This window comes from Pan troglodytes, chromosome 11, assembly GCF_028858775.2.
Source record: "Pan troglodytes isolate AG18354 chromosome 11, NHGRI_mPanTro3-v2.0_pri, whole genome shotgun sequence".
Taxonomy (NCBI): Eukaryota; Metazoa; Chordata; class Mammalia; order Primates; family Hominidae; genus Pan; species Pan troglodytes.
In genome coordinates this window covers 10674827-10688776 of record NC_072409.2, presented here as the reverse complement: position 1 = coordinate 10688776, position 13950 = coordinate 10674827, and the positions used below count along the sequence as shown (strand labels likewise).

The following is a 13950-nucleotide window of genomic DNA, read 5'->3' as shown; positions in this document are numbered from 1 at the left end:
GTAACTTGACCCAGGGCATGCAGCTGCTCAGACTAGAACCAGATGGCCTGATGTCTAATTCCCTGCTCTGTTCCTTACATGGGTGGACTCCCCCAGACATTGGGAGCCACTTCTGGGTGCAGAGGAGGTGAAGCTAGAGAGGGAAGGCAAAGAAACAGACAAACAAAAAAACAACATTTCAACCAGAGCCCAGAACCAATGTCAGGAAGAGGAAATGGGGTGGAGCCTGAGAGGGCCCTCGGCTGGGAGGTAGGAAGTGGTGTGGCTCTGGGCAAGTCCCTCTCATCAGGCCTCAGTTTCCCTTTCTACAGCATGAGTAGCTCCTGTTTACTGGTACTTGCCTGGGCCAAGCCCAGAATAAATGCTCCACCTGACATATCCCGTCCTCACAGTGACTCTATGAAGCAGGTGCTGTCACTGTTCTCAATTTACTGATGGGGAAACTAAGGCTCAGAGAAGAAAAGGGACTGGCTCAAGGTCACACAGTCAGTGGGCCTCTGAGCTACTGCTGTACCTGACCCCTATCCTCCCCAGCCCTCACCCCATGCAGGTCCAGCAGCCTGCAACTGGGTCCCCTGGGGGTTTGGGGGGATGTGGATCCAGCTAGGGGTCGGGGGAACAGCCCATCCTTCCCAAGCCAGCCCGGTTCCCACAGCCCAAGGCGTCCGGGGGTCTCAAGGACTGTGAGAAAGTCTCCACAGGAAATGAGAGCCAGGAGCAGCTGGGCCCCTTCGGAAGACAAGGACTAGCCTCCCAGAGTCTGAAGAGGCTGCACAGACACGGCCCACCACGACCCCCACCCCTGGTGGGTAATCGCTACCAGATGCCCAGCAGCTGACGTCACCCTGCAGGGCCGAGAGGGTCGTGGGACTCTGGGGAGAGTTGGGAATTCTTGGACCAGAATCAACATTCCAAAAGGAAATGGAGTGGTGGGGGGAGTATCCTGGCCTGTTTTCAGTGCCTGGCACCAGGGCTGGGGAAGGGGCAACACAGGGTACCCCTGGTTCTCAAGTCTCCATTTCCTTCCGAACAGCCCCTTGGGAGTGAGGGTAGGGGCTTGGATCTCTAGGTGGGAGGCAAACGACACTCAGATGAGGCACTAAAAAGCGACACAGAACAGCAATCAGATCCTCCTAAAAGTTCGAGGCTGCAGCAAGCTATGATCGAGCCGCTGCACTCCAGCCTGGGCAACAGAATAAAGCCCCTGTCTCAAAAAAACATCAAACACAGAAAAGATTCTCCTAAAAAGAGGTCTTTTAACAACATAAGTCACAGTGGGGCCTGCCGCTGCTCAAGGCCAGCAATGGCTCCCGTTTTGCTCAGAGCCAAAGCCAGGTCCTTGCTGGGCTCTTCCAGGCCCTACGTTATCTGCTCCCATTTCCATCCCAGCCTCCCAGCCCACCCCTCCCTGTCCTCCCCACCTTGCTCTGCCCCGGCCACAGTGGTCTCTACTGTTCCCCAAACATGCCACGTCAGGGCCTTTATACACGCTGTTCCCTTGGCCGGGTATGCTCCTTCCCAGCCAGCAAGAGGGTTTGTCCCTTCGTCTCCTTTGTTCAAACACCACTTCCTCACTGAGCCTTTCTTTCTGGCTAACCTTCTTAAACTGGCACCACCAGCCACTCCCCACTTTCGCCAACCAATTCTAGAGCTGATTTTAAATTTTCTCGGTAAGGCTTTTCTCTTCTAGTCGACCACAGAACTCATTTATCTTGTCTATCTTCTGTCTCCCCTGCCCTGGAATGGGGACTCCATGAGGGCAGGGTTTTGTCTGCCATGCTCACTGCTATCTCCCAGGACCTAGAACAGTGTCTGAGGCATAGCTGTACCTCAGTCAAAATGAAAATGAATATCATTCCCATTCAACTAACTGCATCAACTCAAGCAAGTTATTAGCCTCACAAAAATCTCAACATCTTCATCTGTAAAATGGGCTCCTTTCCAGGGAGTCATGGGAAGTCATTTGAAATAATGGTAGAAAAAGCTGGCTGGGTGCGGTGGCTCACGCCTGTAATCCCAGCATTTTGGGAGACTGAGGTGGGCAGATCACCTGAGGTCAGGAGTTCAAGATCAGCCTGACCAACATGGAGAAACTACGTCTCTACTAAAAACACACACACAAAAAAAAAATTAGCCAGGTGTGGTGGCGCATGCCTGTAATCCCAGCTACTCGGGAGGCTGAGGCAGAAGAATTGCTTGAACCCAGGAGGCGGAGGTTGCGGTCAGCCGAGATCACACCATTGCACCCCAGCCTGGGCAACAAGAGCAAAACTCCATCTCGAAAAAAAAAAAAAAAAAAAAAAGAAATAAAGAAAAAACAAAAGGAAAAACTTTGAGATTTTTACTTGCAGGAGGGGAAATGTGACCTAGTGGTTTAGAGCTTGGGCTTAGTCAGGCCTGGGATCAAATAGTGAGGCCTGACACCCAATTTCTCTGTGACCCCAGGAGAGTCCCTTCCCCTCTCTGAGCCTCAGTCTCCTCACTGGCAAAATGGAGCAAGTAGAGGCTCCCACCTCACACCCCAGTCTAGTGTTGAGCTAGACAACACCTGTCAGGTGCTTGCTGGTTGTCAGCTGGTGATCATGCCTGGTGGGACCCTCGCCTGACAATTCCAGTGTGGGTAGGCGTGGGGTAGGGAGTGCTGGGGCTTCCTGTCCCTCTCTAGGCCTCTGCTTCCTCCTCTGTAAGATGGATTGAGGAGGGAGGGTGCCTCTCTCGGACCTGCAGAAGACTGAGGGTCCTTGGGAGGTAGGGGGCAGGCTAGGCTGGTGCTTTCCTTTTTTAGCCGGGGGAGCTAAAGGTCCCTCCTCCCTCCTTCCTCTTCATCCCCATGATCTCAGCAGGGAACAGGACACCAGGAAACTCCTGCAGCCTCACCTCTTCCCCTTCCTTCCTCCTGCTCCAGGTGCACCCTGCCTCCCCGGGGTGGGGGAGGGACACTGTCTCCCCAGCTTAGGCCTGGGATGGCCTCCTCTAGACACTCAGGAACAGGGCCCCCGAACTTGCTCACTGGCATTTCCCAAATGTCCTCCCCAAACTGAATGGATCCTCAGAGACCATCTCAGGCCCATCTGGGCTACTGGGGAGACTAAGGACCAGAATGGGGCAAGGCTAGTCTGAGATCTCATGGGCCAGGCTGCTCCCCTGACTCCAGGGCACAGGGTTGAGGTTCAGGGACTTCTGGAAGGAATGTTCAACAGTCCCTGGAGGGCAGATGGAGCACTGGGTCCCGGGGCACCAGAAGGGGGCTCAATCTGGTCTGCTAACCCCATCCTCCTCGGGACACTCCAGATGCTGGAGGGGAAGAGTCTCTTCATTTCCTCGGTCAGCTCCTGGCTAAGCATGATGCCAGAGGCACTGTTAGGCCCACCAGGGCTCTGTCCACAGGGGAAGAAGGCTTGGGCTGGGTCCTGGACTTGCCATTCTCAAGGTTTCTCAAGACCACCTTTCTCAGCGGCCCTGGCCCTGCTGGAGAGGAATGTGCTGCCCAGGTATTAAGAGCATGGGCCAGGAAGCTGGGTTTAAACCCTGGTTCTGACGCTCACTGGCTGTGTCAAACTCGGCAGGCAAATCTTTCTTTCCTCATCTATAAAATGGGGGTGATAGTAGTACCTCCCTTCTGGGGCTGTTGTGTAGAGTAGATAAGCAGATGCCTGACCTGCGGTGACAAAGTTACACCCAAAGAAAACTGGCTTAGAAAAGTCCCTGATGCTAACCCCGCCCCCAAATTTGTCAGTTGCCCCAGGGGTGCAGATTTCCTCCTTCGACCTCTCCTGCTCCCCGCTGGCCCTCCCCAGGCCCAGCTCGGTCACTCACCCTCGGGACCCCAGCGCGGGGCACCTTCGGCCCACAGCAGTCATGCTTCCCCCGCTGTCGCCGCCGGCAGCCCGGGGACCTCCTAAGCCCAGCGGCTCCTGCCTTTCTCGGGCCACTGAGCTGCAGAGTTCAGTGCCGGACTCCGGGGGCGGAGACTGACCTGTAGACCACGCCCCCCAGACACGCCCCTGCACTCCTTGTCTGGCCCCACTCCACCGCCTACTCCACCGGCGGGGAAGGACGCTCTCCGCCTCGAACACGGCCCTCCGCCTGCGGTCTCGCTCCGCCCCCTCCCCATCAGTCAGTGTCGGGAAGGCCTCGCCCCCTAGCACACCCCTCCGCCTCGCCCGCCCGGCTCCAACGCTCGCTTCCCCAGCAGCTCTCCGCGCAGCCTGAGGTAGGCCACGCCCCTAGACACGCCCTCAACTCCGCCTCGCCTCGCCCCACCCCGCCCCGCCCCGCTCCCGCGAAACTCGGCTTCCCTGGGTGGGAGGGGCCAGGCTCCTAGTGCAGTCTCATACCTTGGGGTGTCTTAGAACGCCCCAGGACCCATCATCAAGCCCTCTCAGCTACATACAATCCTTGGTCCTCTACTCCCGAATGAGGACGAATGTAGGAGGGGATGACAGAAGGCAGCCAGGGATGGTGGAAAAACATGAGTTCTATTAATCGTAAATACAGCATTCCCATTTACTGAGTGCAGCATGCCAGCCACTGTGTTGAGATTTTACAGGTATGTTATTCTTGAATCCTCACCACAACCCGACCAGGTAGATGCTATTGTTACGTCCATTTATCAGATGAGAAACTGAGGCTCCAAGAGAGGAAGAGATTTGTCCAGTCATGCAGCCAGTAAGAGGCAGCATCTGGACTGGATTCACTCTACCCCTTTACATGGTCCTCCTCACTGATCAGGGGTCTAGGCAATTACAGCTCAGAGACAGAGGCTGTGCTTGGTGTCTCAGGAAAAAGCTGCTCAAGAAAGTTACCAGAAAAAAACAAAAGAAAGAAAGGTCCCAGAACTCTGGCCCTACAATTACTTTTGCTCAGCTGGCTTTTTTTTTTTTTTTTTTTTTTTTGAGTTGGAGTCTCACTTTGTCGCTCAGGCTGGAGTGTGCAATGGCGCGATCTTGGGTCACTGCAACCTCTGCCTCCCAGGTTCAAGCAATTCTGCTGCCTCAGCCTCCCCAGTAGCTGGGATTACAGGTGCCTGCCGCCACACCCGGCTAATTTTTGTATTTTTAGTAGAGATAGGGTTTCACCATGTTGGTCAGACTGGTCTCTTTCGCCAGGCTGGTCTCGAACTCCTGACCTTGTGATCTGCCTACCTCGGCCACCCAAAGTGTTGGGATTACAGGCGTGAGCCACTGCGCCCGGCCAGCTGACTTTTTTTCTTTATTTCAACAGGCACATGTGACTGGTGTGTTGAGACAAAGGTTCTAAGGATTGAAAAGCCGGGGACTCCTTTGGCTGGGATTGAGGGGTCTCCCGAGGTGTGAAAGGCATGGCCCTAGGATTGAGAAGGTGGTGAGTCTAATGTGGTACATAAGTGTGCAGCCTCTGGAAGCAAGCAGATTCCTGCTCAAATCCCAGTTCTGTGTAACCTTGGCTGAGTCTCAGTTTCCCAATCTGTAAGTGGGGCTAATAATTGAATCTTTTTTTTTTTTTTCAAGACTGAGTCTTGCTCTGTTGCCCAGTCTGGAGTACAGTGGTGTGATCTTGGCTCACTGCAACCTCCACCTCCCAAGTTCAAGCAATTCTCGTGCCTCCACCTCCTGAGTAACTGGGACTACAGGCACGCACCACCACGCCCTGCTAGTTTTTGTATTTTTAGTAGAGACGGGGTTTTACCATGTTAGCCAGGCTGTTTTCAAACTCCTAGCCTCCCAAAATACTGGGATTACAGGCATGAGCCACCGCACCCAGCCTTAATGATTGAATCTTCTATGGAGTTTTCAGTGAGATACTTGTTTTGATACCCAGTAAAAATGCTTACTAAATGGGAGCTATTGTCCTATCATCACAATTTGTATTTTTACATGAACTCAACTCACCCTATAACCAAATTAAGCTGACAAATGGTTTTCTAGACTAGGTGGAGGTATTGTCCAGCAGAACTAATGGTGATGATTTGCGTGAGGGGGTTCAGGGCAGGGGTCTAGTGACTGGGTTTAGGACCCATCCAGCAGCTGAGGGCCCATGCTAGAGGCTGACTGGGACTTTGGAGGCAGGGGGTCTCGGTTCACATGCTGGCTTTGTCATTAGCAAATATGCACCCTGACTGAGGCAGATGATGTCACTCTGTGAATCTCAGCTTCCTCATCTGTCCTATGGAAACAGTAACAGTCTCTCCTTGCCAGTTTTCTTTTGCTAATTACAAGTAAAGGGTTTAGCACAGTACCTGGTCTACAGTAAGCACCTGGTCAATGTGTAGGTTTTTTTCTTTTTAACCCAGATGTGTACTGGGTTAAAAAGAAGCCCGGGCCTGGTGGCTCACATCTGTAATCCCAGCACTTTGGGAGGCCGAGGCAGACAGATCACCTGAGGTCAGGAGTTCGAGGCCAGCCTGGACAACATGGTGAAATCCTGTCTCTACTAAAAATACAAAAATTAGCCAAGAGTGGTGTTGGGCGCCTGTAGTCCCAGCTACTCGGGGGGCTGAGGTAGGAGAATTGCTTGGACCCGGGAGGCAGAGGTTGCAGTGAACCGGGATCGCACCACTGCACTCCAGCCTGAGAGACAGAGCCACACTCTGTGTCAAAAAAAAAAAAAAAAAGAAAAAGAAAAAGAAAAAAACAGAAGCCATCCCTGCAGGTCCCAACCAGCCCCTGGGCACCTACCTTTCTGAGTGCACGTCCCTGGGAGGTCTCTCCTCTTCTACGTCTCCTGTGGGGACCTCAGGCTTTCTGATGGGGTCTACCTCCACTGCTGAAGGGTTGGGTTCCATTGCTGGGGTGTCCTCTAGAGGGCCAGTGGCCTTCACCATCACCTCTTTGGCTGCCTCCAAGCCTGGGGGGTCGGGTACACCTCCGGGTACCAAGTTGGGCTTGGGACCCGCCTCCTGGGCCTGCCGGGCAGCCTGTGAGTTCTGTGCTTTCTTGATGCTGGGGCGAGGCATGGTGCCCATGTGGCTGTACATGTCACTGGAGCGGGCATAGGCTGGGGGACTCTTGGGCACCGTCACCATGTCATCCTGCGTGGCTTCAAAGGTGTCAGGCTCCAAATGGGACTGCCTACTGATGGAAGCTGAGGATCGTCTCAGAGTGAAGGATCGAGGGAGGTTGGAGAGACTCCCAAAGCCCTTGAACTTGAAGAACTCTAGCAGAGGGGAAGGGAAGGAAAAGAAGTTAATGACAATGTCAACGTCAATGATAATAATGAACAATTCCTGCAGTTTCACTCGGTGAGGGGCTGAAGAGGGCTGGCGGTTTCCCGGACACCCCTTCTAAAATTGTTAACACACCCCTAGAAGTGGTATAAGATGGGAGCTTTGGGGTCACGTGGCCCTGGACTTGAATTCCTGCTCTTTCACATCCTAGCTGTGTGACCTTAGGCAAGTCACTTGACCTCTCTAAGCTTAGCCTCATTCTCCACATCAGTAAAATAGAGATTCTAGCACCTACCCACTAGGGCAATGTGAGAATTACAGAAAAGCTTAGGCCAGGCGTGGTGGCTCATGCCTGTAATCCCAGCACTTTGGGAGGCCGAGGCGGGTGGATCACCTGAGGTCAGGCGTTCGAGACCAGCCTGGACAACATGATGAAACCCCTTCTCTACTAACAATACAAACATTAGCCGGGTGTGGTGGCGCACCTGTAATCCCAGCTTCTTGGGAGGCTGAGGCAGGAGAATTGCTTGAACCCGGGAGGCGGAGGTTGCAGTGAGCCGAGACTGCACCGTTGCACTCCAGCCTGGGCAATAAGAGCAAAACTCCGTCTCAAAATTAAAAAGAAAAAGAAAGAAAAGCTTATAAATAACATGCTTAACATGGTGCGTGGCACACAGAATAGTCTCAATCAGAATTAGCAAAGATGATGATGATGATGATGATGATGATGATGATGATAAATGTCTCTCAGCTGGGTGAGGTGGCGGCTCACACCTGTCATCCCAACACTTTGGAAAGATGAGCCAGGAGGACTGCTTGAGGTCAAGAGTTCAAAACCAGCCTCAGCAACATAGCAAGACCCTGTCTCTACAAAAAATAAAAAAGTAAGGCCTGGTGCCATGGCTTATGCCTATGATCCCAGCACTTTGGGAGGCTGAGGCGGGCAGATCATCTGAGGTCAGGAGTTCGAGACCAGCCTGGTCAACATGGTGAAACCCTGTCTCTACTAAAAATACAAAAATTAGCCGGGCATGGTGCATGCCTGTAATCCCAGCTACTTGGGAGGCTGAGGCAGGATAATAGCCTGAATCCTGGAGGTGGAGGTTGCAGTGAGCCGAGATTGTGCCATTGCACTCCAGCCTGGGTGACAAGAGTGAGACTCCATCTCAAAATAAATAAATAAATAAATAAAAATAAAAAGTTAGCTGGACGTGCTGGTGTGTGCCTGTAATCCCAGCTACTTGGGAGGCTGAGGCAGGAGGATGGCTTGAAACCAGGAGTTCAAGGTTGCCGTGCACTATGATGGCACCACTGCACTCCAGCCTGAGCAACAGGGCAAGAGCCTGTCTCTAATAGCAATAATTATTTATTTATTATTTTTTCTTTTGAGACAGAGTCTCGCTCTGTCACCCAGGCTGGAGTGCAGTGTTGCAATCCTGGCTCACTGCAACCTCCACCTTCTGGGTTCAAGCGATTCTCCTGCCTCAGCCTCCCGAGTAGCTGGGATTACAGGCAAGTGCCACCACGCCCAACTGGTTTTTGTATTTTTAGTAGAGACAGGGTTTCACCATGTTGGCCAGGCTAGTCTCAAACTCCTGACCTCAAGGGATCCACCCACCTCGGCCTCCCAAAGTGTTGGGATTACAGGGGTGAGCCACCGTGCCTGGCCACTAATAATAATAATTTAAAATTTTCTGAAAATGATTCTGCATCTGCCAAATGTGCTGCATGAATTCTCAGCATAACTCAGTGACACAGTTTAATCCCCATTTTCCAGATGCGAAAATTGAGATTCAGAGCAGTGTAATGAACCGAGCTCACACTGCTGGTAGGTGGAGCAGGTGTGCGTGTTTTGTGCTCGTGTAGGGGGTTGGGGAGTGTTCCAGCCAGCCTCTGTGCACCTGGGGTGGGGGTGGAATGAGGAGGGGGTTGTTGCGAGCCTGAGGGTCGCACTGTCTGTGGTTCTCTCCTTCCTGTCAGCTGAGCCCAGCTCCAGACTCAAGAGGAACGGCTGGGGTGATACCATCTCCTGGTTTCTGCGGGGGTGTATGTGAGTTCCCTCCCCCTGCCCCCAGCTGTGGGACTGTCCCTTCTCACAGCCACCACCAACTGACTTCCCCACAGCCTCCAGATGAGCAAAAAGGTAAAACTCCGGCATTTTCCACATCCTCAGCATCCTCCACCTCCTCAGCTGTTCGCACCCGTGCTGGGATGCAGGTAGGATGCCCCCAGTTGACAAGGGAGGAAACTGAGGCCCAGCAATGGGGAGGGACTCCCCCAAGGTCACACAGCAAGGCCATGGCTGAGCCTGGACACAGGCCCAGGGCTCAGCACAGCTGGGTCAGTGCTCAGGGGTTTGCTTCCCAGCCCTGCCGGCCCTATTTGGTTATTGCCTTGGTCTCCTGAGAAACGTGTCGGCAAATGTGGCTGCTCTGCCCTTCTGCTGCATGCGGTGGGGGTGGAAATTGCATCAGTGGCCAGAGGGAGGACCCCCAACCGCCTTCTTTCTCAGCACCACTGGTTTTACCTCCTGGGCACCAGACGTTTGGAGGAGATAGTGGGGGCTGGGAGGGAAACTGAGGCCCAGAGTCCAGGGTCTGGGATTGGGCCCTGCTCAATAGCCCGTGTGACCTCAAGCAAGTCTCTGGGCCTCAGCGTTGCCATCTGGGAAATGCAGTCATAATCGCCTCAGCATTGCCATCTGGGAAATGCAGTCACAATCACTGCCCTTTATGCCACACGTCCCCCACCCTGGTGGGGTCAGATCAAAGGAATCAGGAGACAGAAAAAGTTTGCTGGGACTGGGAAGGACAGACACAGGAAAACAGAGCAGTGGGCAAGTGTGGCCCCTCACCCTGGAGCCTGATTCTAGTACCTCTGTGCTCTTTCCCCACCCAAGTGTTGGGTCCCAGCCTCACTGCTGTTGGGAATGTGGGACAGCATCCCATGACACCCCCATCCCCCTGCCGCCCCAGTAAATTCCCACCTGGGATCCCATGACGCCCCCATCCCCCTGCCGCCCCAGTAACTCCCCACTTGGGATCCCATGACGCCCCCATCCGCCTGCCGCCCCAGTAACTCCCCACCTGGGATCCCATGATGCCCCCATCCCTCTGCTGCCCCAGTAACTCCCCACCTGGGATCCCATGATGCCCCCATCCCTCTGCTGCCCCAGTAACTCCCCACCTGGGATCCCATGTGAGCCCAGGCCTGCGGGCAGGGGATGGAGTGTGCGAATGCCTCCCCTGCCCGGCCGCGAGGTCAGAGACAGCCAGAGACACAGTGGACTGCAGAGATCGAGAGACGCGGTGGGGAGACAAAGAGACGGATAAAGAGAAGCACAGAGATGGAGAACGAAGTCAGTCAGAGAGAGAGACAGAGATGCTGGGCCAGAGTGACAGCCAGAAAGCCACGGGATGCCCAGAAGCAGAGACGTCTGCAGAGAGACAGTGATGGACAAAGAGAAACAGAAACAAGGCGGGAAACAGGAGGATCGCTTGAACCCAGGAGATCGAGACCAGCCTGGGCAACAAAGTGAGACCCCACCCCGGTCTCTACAAAAAAAAAAAATCAGTTGTATTTTACTTTATTTATTTACTTATTTTTTGAGATGCAGTCTCGCTGTGTCGCCCAGACTGGAGTGCAGTGGTGCAATCTCTGCTCACTGCAATCTCCACCTCCTGGGTTCAAGCGTTTCTTCTGCCTCAGCCTCCTGAGTAGCTGGGATTACAGGTGCGTGTCACCATACCCAGCTAATTTTTTGTATTTTTAGTAGAGAGGGGTTTCACCATGTTGGCCAGGCTGGTCTCGAACTCCTGACCTCAGGTGATCCACCAGCCTCGGCCTCCCAAAGTGCTGGGATTACAGGCGTGAGCCACCACTGCACCTGGCCAAAAAAAAAAGAAAATTTGATTGTGCCTGGAGTCCTAGCTATTTGCCTAGCTTCTTAGGAGGCTGAGGTGGGAGGATCAGTTGAGCCTGGGAAGTCAAGGCTGCAGTGAGCCGAGATTGTGCCACTGCACTCCAGCCTGGGTGACAGAGACACTGGTGTCCAAAAGTAAAAAACAAAAAAAAGAAAAAGAGTGAGAGAGAGAAAAACAGAAATGAGACAGTGATGAAGAAACAGATGCAGAGAGAGGCCCAGAGGAGAGCCAGGGATGAAGGACAGTGCAGACGGCACCCCACACTCACTGAACTTTTTGCTGGTCTTCTTGGTCCCCTCTGTCATCTTGGCAAGTTGTGTGAAGCCCTTGGCCAGCTTGCGAGTGGCCACTCAAGGCTCTGGACATCAAAGTTGAGGTGCCTCTCCCACCTCCCCTTCCCCTTTCTCTTACTCGCTTCCTCTGTGTATTTTTAAACCAGTGAAACTCCCACAGCTCCACCCTCCCCACCCTCTCCGCAGGGGGCGGGGGCTGGGGCCTCTCCTAGCCCCAGCCCCTGTGGGCCGCCTCCTTGGCCTCAGCAGCAGGGGCAGGGGGCAGACGGCAAGCCCGTGGGACCTGGAAGGTCTAAGGAGCAGGCCGCAGGCTCTGGGAACGGAGCCCAGTGGGCTGGGGGCCGCTGGGGACCTGCCAACAGCTGTCAGGGGGCCTGGCCATCAGGCTGGGAAGGTGAGGGGAGTCAGGCCTGTGTGCAGGGCAGTTGCTTCTCAGCCTCTGTACCCAGGAGAGGGACTGGCAGCCGCAGATGGGAGAGTGCTGTGGTCAGGCCTGTGGACTCTGGGCCCCCCAGACCCAAGTTCCACTCTTGGCTGGCCATTTTGCCACGGTGTGACGTCCTCCCTGTGAACCGGGGGTACTCGCAGTGCCCACTTCATCGGGTTCAGCCATGGGTGTAGGGCTTGGCACAGAATCGGTGCCTACCAAAGCACAGTCACCGCTTTCCAAGCTATCAGGGAGATGTCATCATGTGTTCCACTGTACCCACTGGACAGAGATGGTGAAACCGAGGCACAGAGAGGCAGAGGGATTTCCCCAGGTAACACAGCTGGTTGCTGGCCCAGACTGGGCCACAACTCTCCCTTCTAGGCCCCTTAACCCACGGGCTGGTGCTTTTCCACCCTACAAACTTGCCATGTGTGCATGCTCAGGTGGGCAGACCAAGATGAGGAAATGCAACCTCCCCTCCACGGGTCATCCTGGACATCTGCAAAGGGTGTCAGCAGCTGCTGGGGCTGGGGGCGGGGCCCAAGACCCAGGGCTGCCAATCCCAGCTACTTCCACCTCCCAAGCCTCAGTCACCTGATTTCTAGAATGGGGAGAAGTGGGAGGTATGCAGCCAACCTGCCAACCAGTGGGGGTTCAACATTTTATCCTGGACCCCAGGCTGGCAACCCAGGCTGTGAGAGGAGTCCACTGCCATCTGATAGGGCACTTCCTGCATCCTCCATTAACAGTAACAGCCCCAGGGTGGGCGCGGTGGCTCACACCTGTAATCCCAGCATCTTGGGAGGCCGAGGTGGGTGGATCACCTGAGGTCAGGGGTTAGAGCACAGCCTGGCCAACATAGTGAAACCTCGTCTCTACTAAAAATACATTTTAAAAAATTAGCCGGGTGTGGTGGTGTGCAACTGCATTCCCAGCTACTCGGGAGGCTGAGGCAGGAGAATTGAACCAGGGAGGCGGAGGTTTCAATGAGCCGAGATCGCACCACTGCACTCCAGCCTGGCGACAGAGGGAGACCCTATCTCAAAAAAAAAAAAAAAAAAAAAGCAGAGGCAGACACTGGACAGACTGACAACCAAGTGTCCTAACTCCCTGGCTGGTGTCCCCTAGCGGAAGATAGAAAGTAGGTCCGCGGCTTCTGTCCCAGGATGGGGTTGCAGTGTGACTTGGGTTAGCTGCCAAGGCTATGCTGCTTCCTGGCCAGGCCTGCTCCCGACTTGCTGTGTGATCTCGCACAAGACACTTTGCCTCTCTGGGCCACAGTTTCCTCATCTGTTAAATAGAGCCACAGCAGCTCCCCCTTCCTGGGGTTGTTGGGAGGGTGAGAGAAGCAAACACTGGTCCAAGCCAGCACACCGTGGGCCTCCGCGAGCCCTGGCTGTGGTTGCTGAGAGATGGACACAGATAAGGGGCAGATTGGCACAGGACAGGGAATCCTGACAGGGACAGGCAGGCACAAGGCACAAGACCTGGGAATCTCAGCCACAGAGATGCTGTGTTCCTGCGGCAGAGGCGCCTCGTCAGAGCTGGGGCCTGTCTGCTCTTGGCCCGGGCGCCAGGGCAGTTTCTGGCACCCCTAGGAGAATGAATAGGGCTCAGTGTGGTGGCTCCGCTGAGCTCAGAGCCCCCTTTGTGCTGCCTGGAGTGGCCGTTAGGAGTGCGACCGAGGACCTGCCGGTGGGTGGCTGTCCTACAGGAGCTCTTCAGCTTGCACTGGAGGGCAGGTCAGCCCAGCCCATGGTCCCCTGTCCTGAACACCCCCTGGAGTGCTTTCCTGCCTCCAGGCCTTCGCTCAGGCTGGCCTCACACCACCGGGAATGCAGCTCTGCCCTCCCCGCCTCAGGCTTTTACCTCCTTTGGATCCCTGCAGGTTGGCTTGAGGCTATAGTGCCCCAGGATCCCTGAACTTTTTTCTTTTTCTTTTTTTTTTTTTTTTTTTTTGAGACAGAGTCTTAAAAAAACTTACGACAGAGACTTAAAAAAAAAAAAAAAACTCTGTCACCCAGGATAGAGTTCAGTGGCGCAATCTTAGTACCGCAACCTCCGCCTCCTGAGTTTAAGCAATTCTCCTGCCTCAGCCTCCTGAGTAGCTGAGATTACAGGCGCGCCCCACCACGCCCGGCTAATTTATTTATTTATTTT

General features: G+C 54.3%; 1 protein-coding gene across 12 annotated transcripts in view; it reads right to left on the bottom strand.

Annotated features, from left to right (window-relative positions):
- The window catches only part of SH2D3C (SH2 domain containing 3C), a 43383-nt gene extending 31846 nt beyond the window's left edge, over positions 1-11537 (bottom strand). For 4 of the 12 annotated variants that reach the window (XM_016961717.4, XM_009457333.5, XM_009457334.5 and 1 more), the window contains exons 1-2: positions 11336-11516; positions 6657-7134 (exon numbers count right to left, since the gene is read on the bottom strand). In XM_016961717.4, the coding sequence (XP_016817206.1) occupies positions 6657-7134; positions 11336-11372 (515 nt within the window). In that variant the 5' untranslated portion in view covers positions 11373-11516. Of the gene's footprint in view, positions 1-3816; positions 4215-6656; positions 7135-11335 lie in introns of those variants that run through there. The other 8 variants (XM_016961718.4, XM_063788226.1, XM_001150131.6 and 5 more) reach the window with 7 other exon arrangements.
- Positions 11538-13950: the final 2413 nt, after the last annotated feature.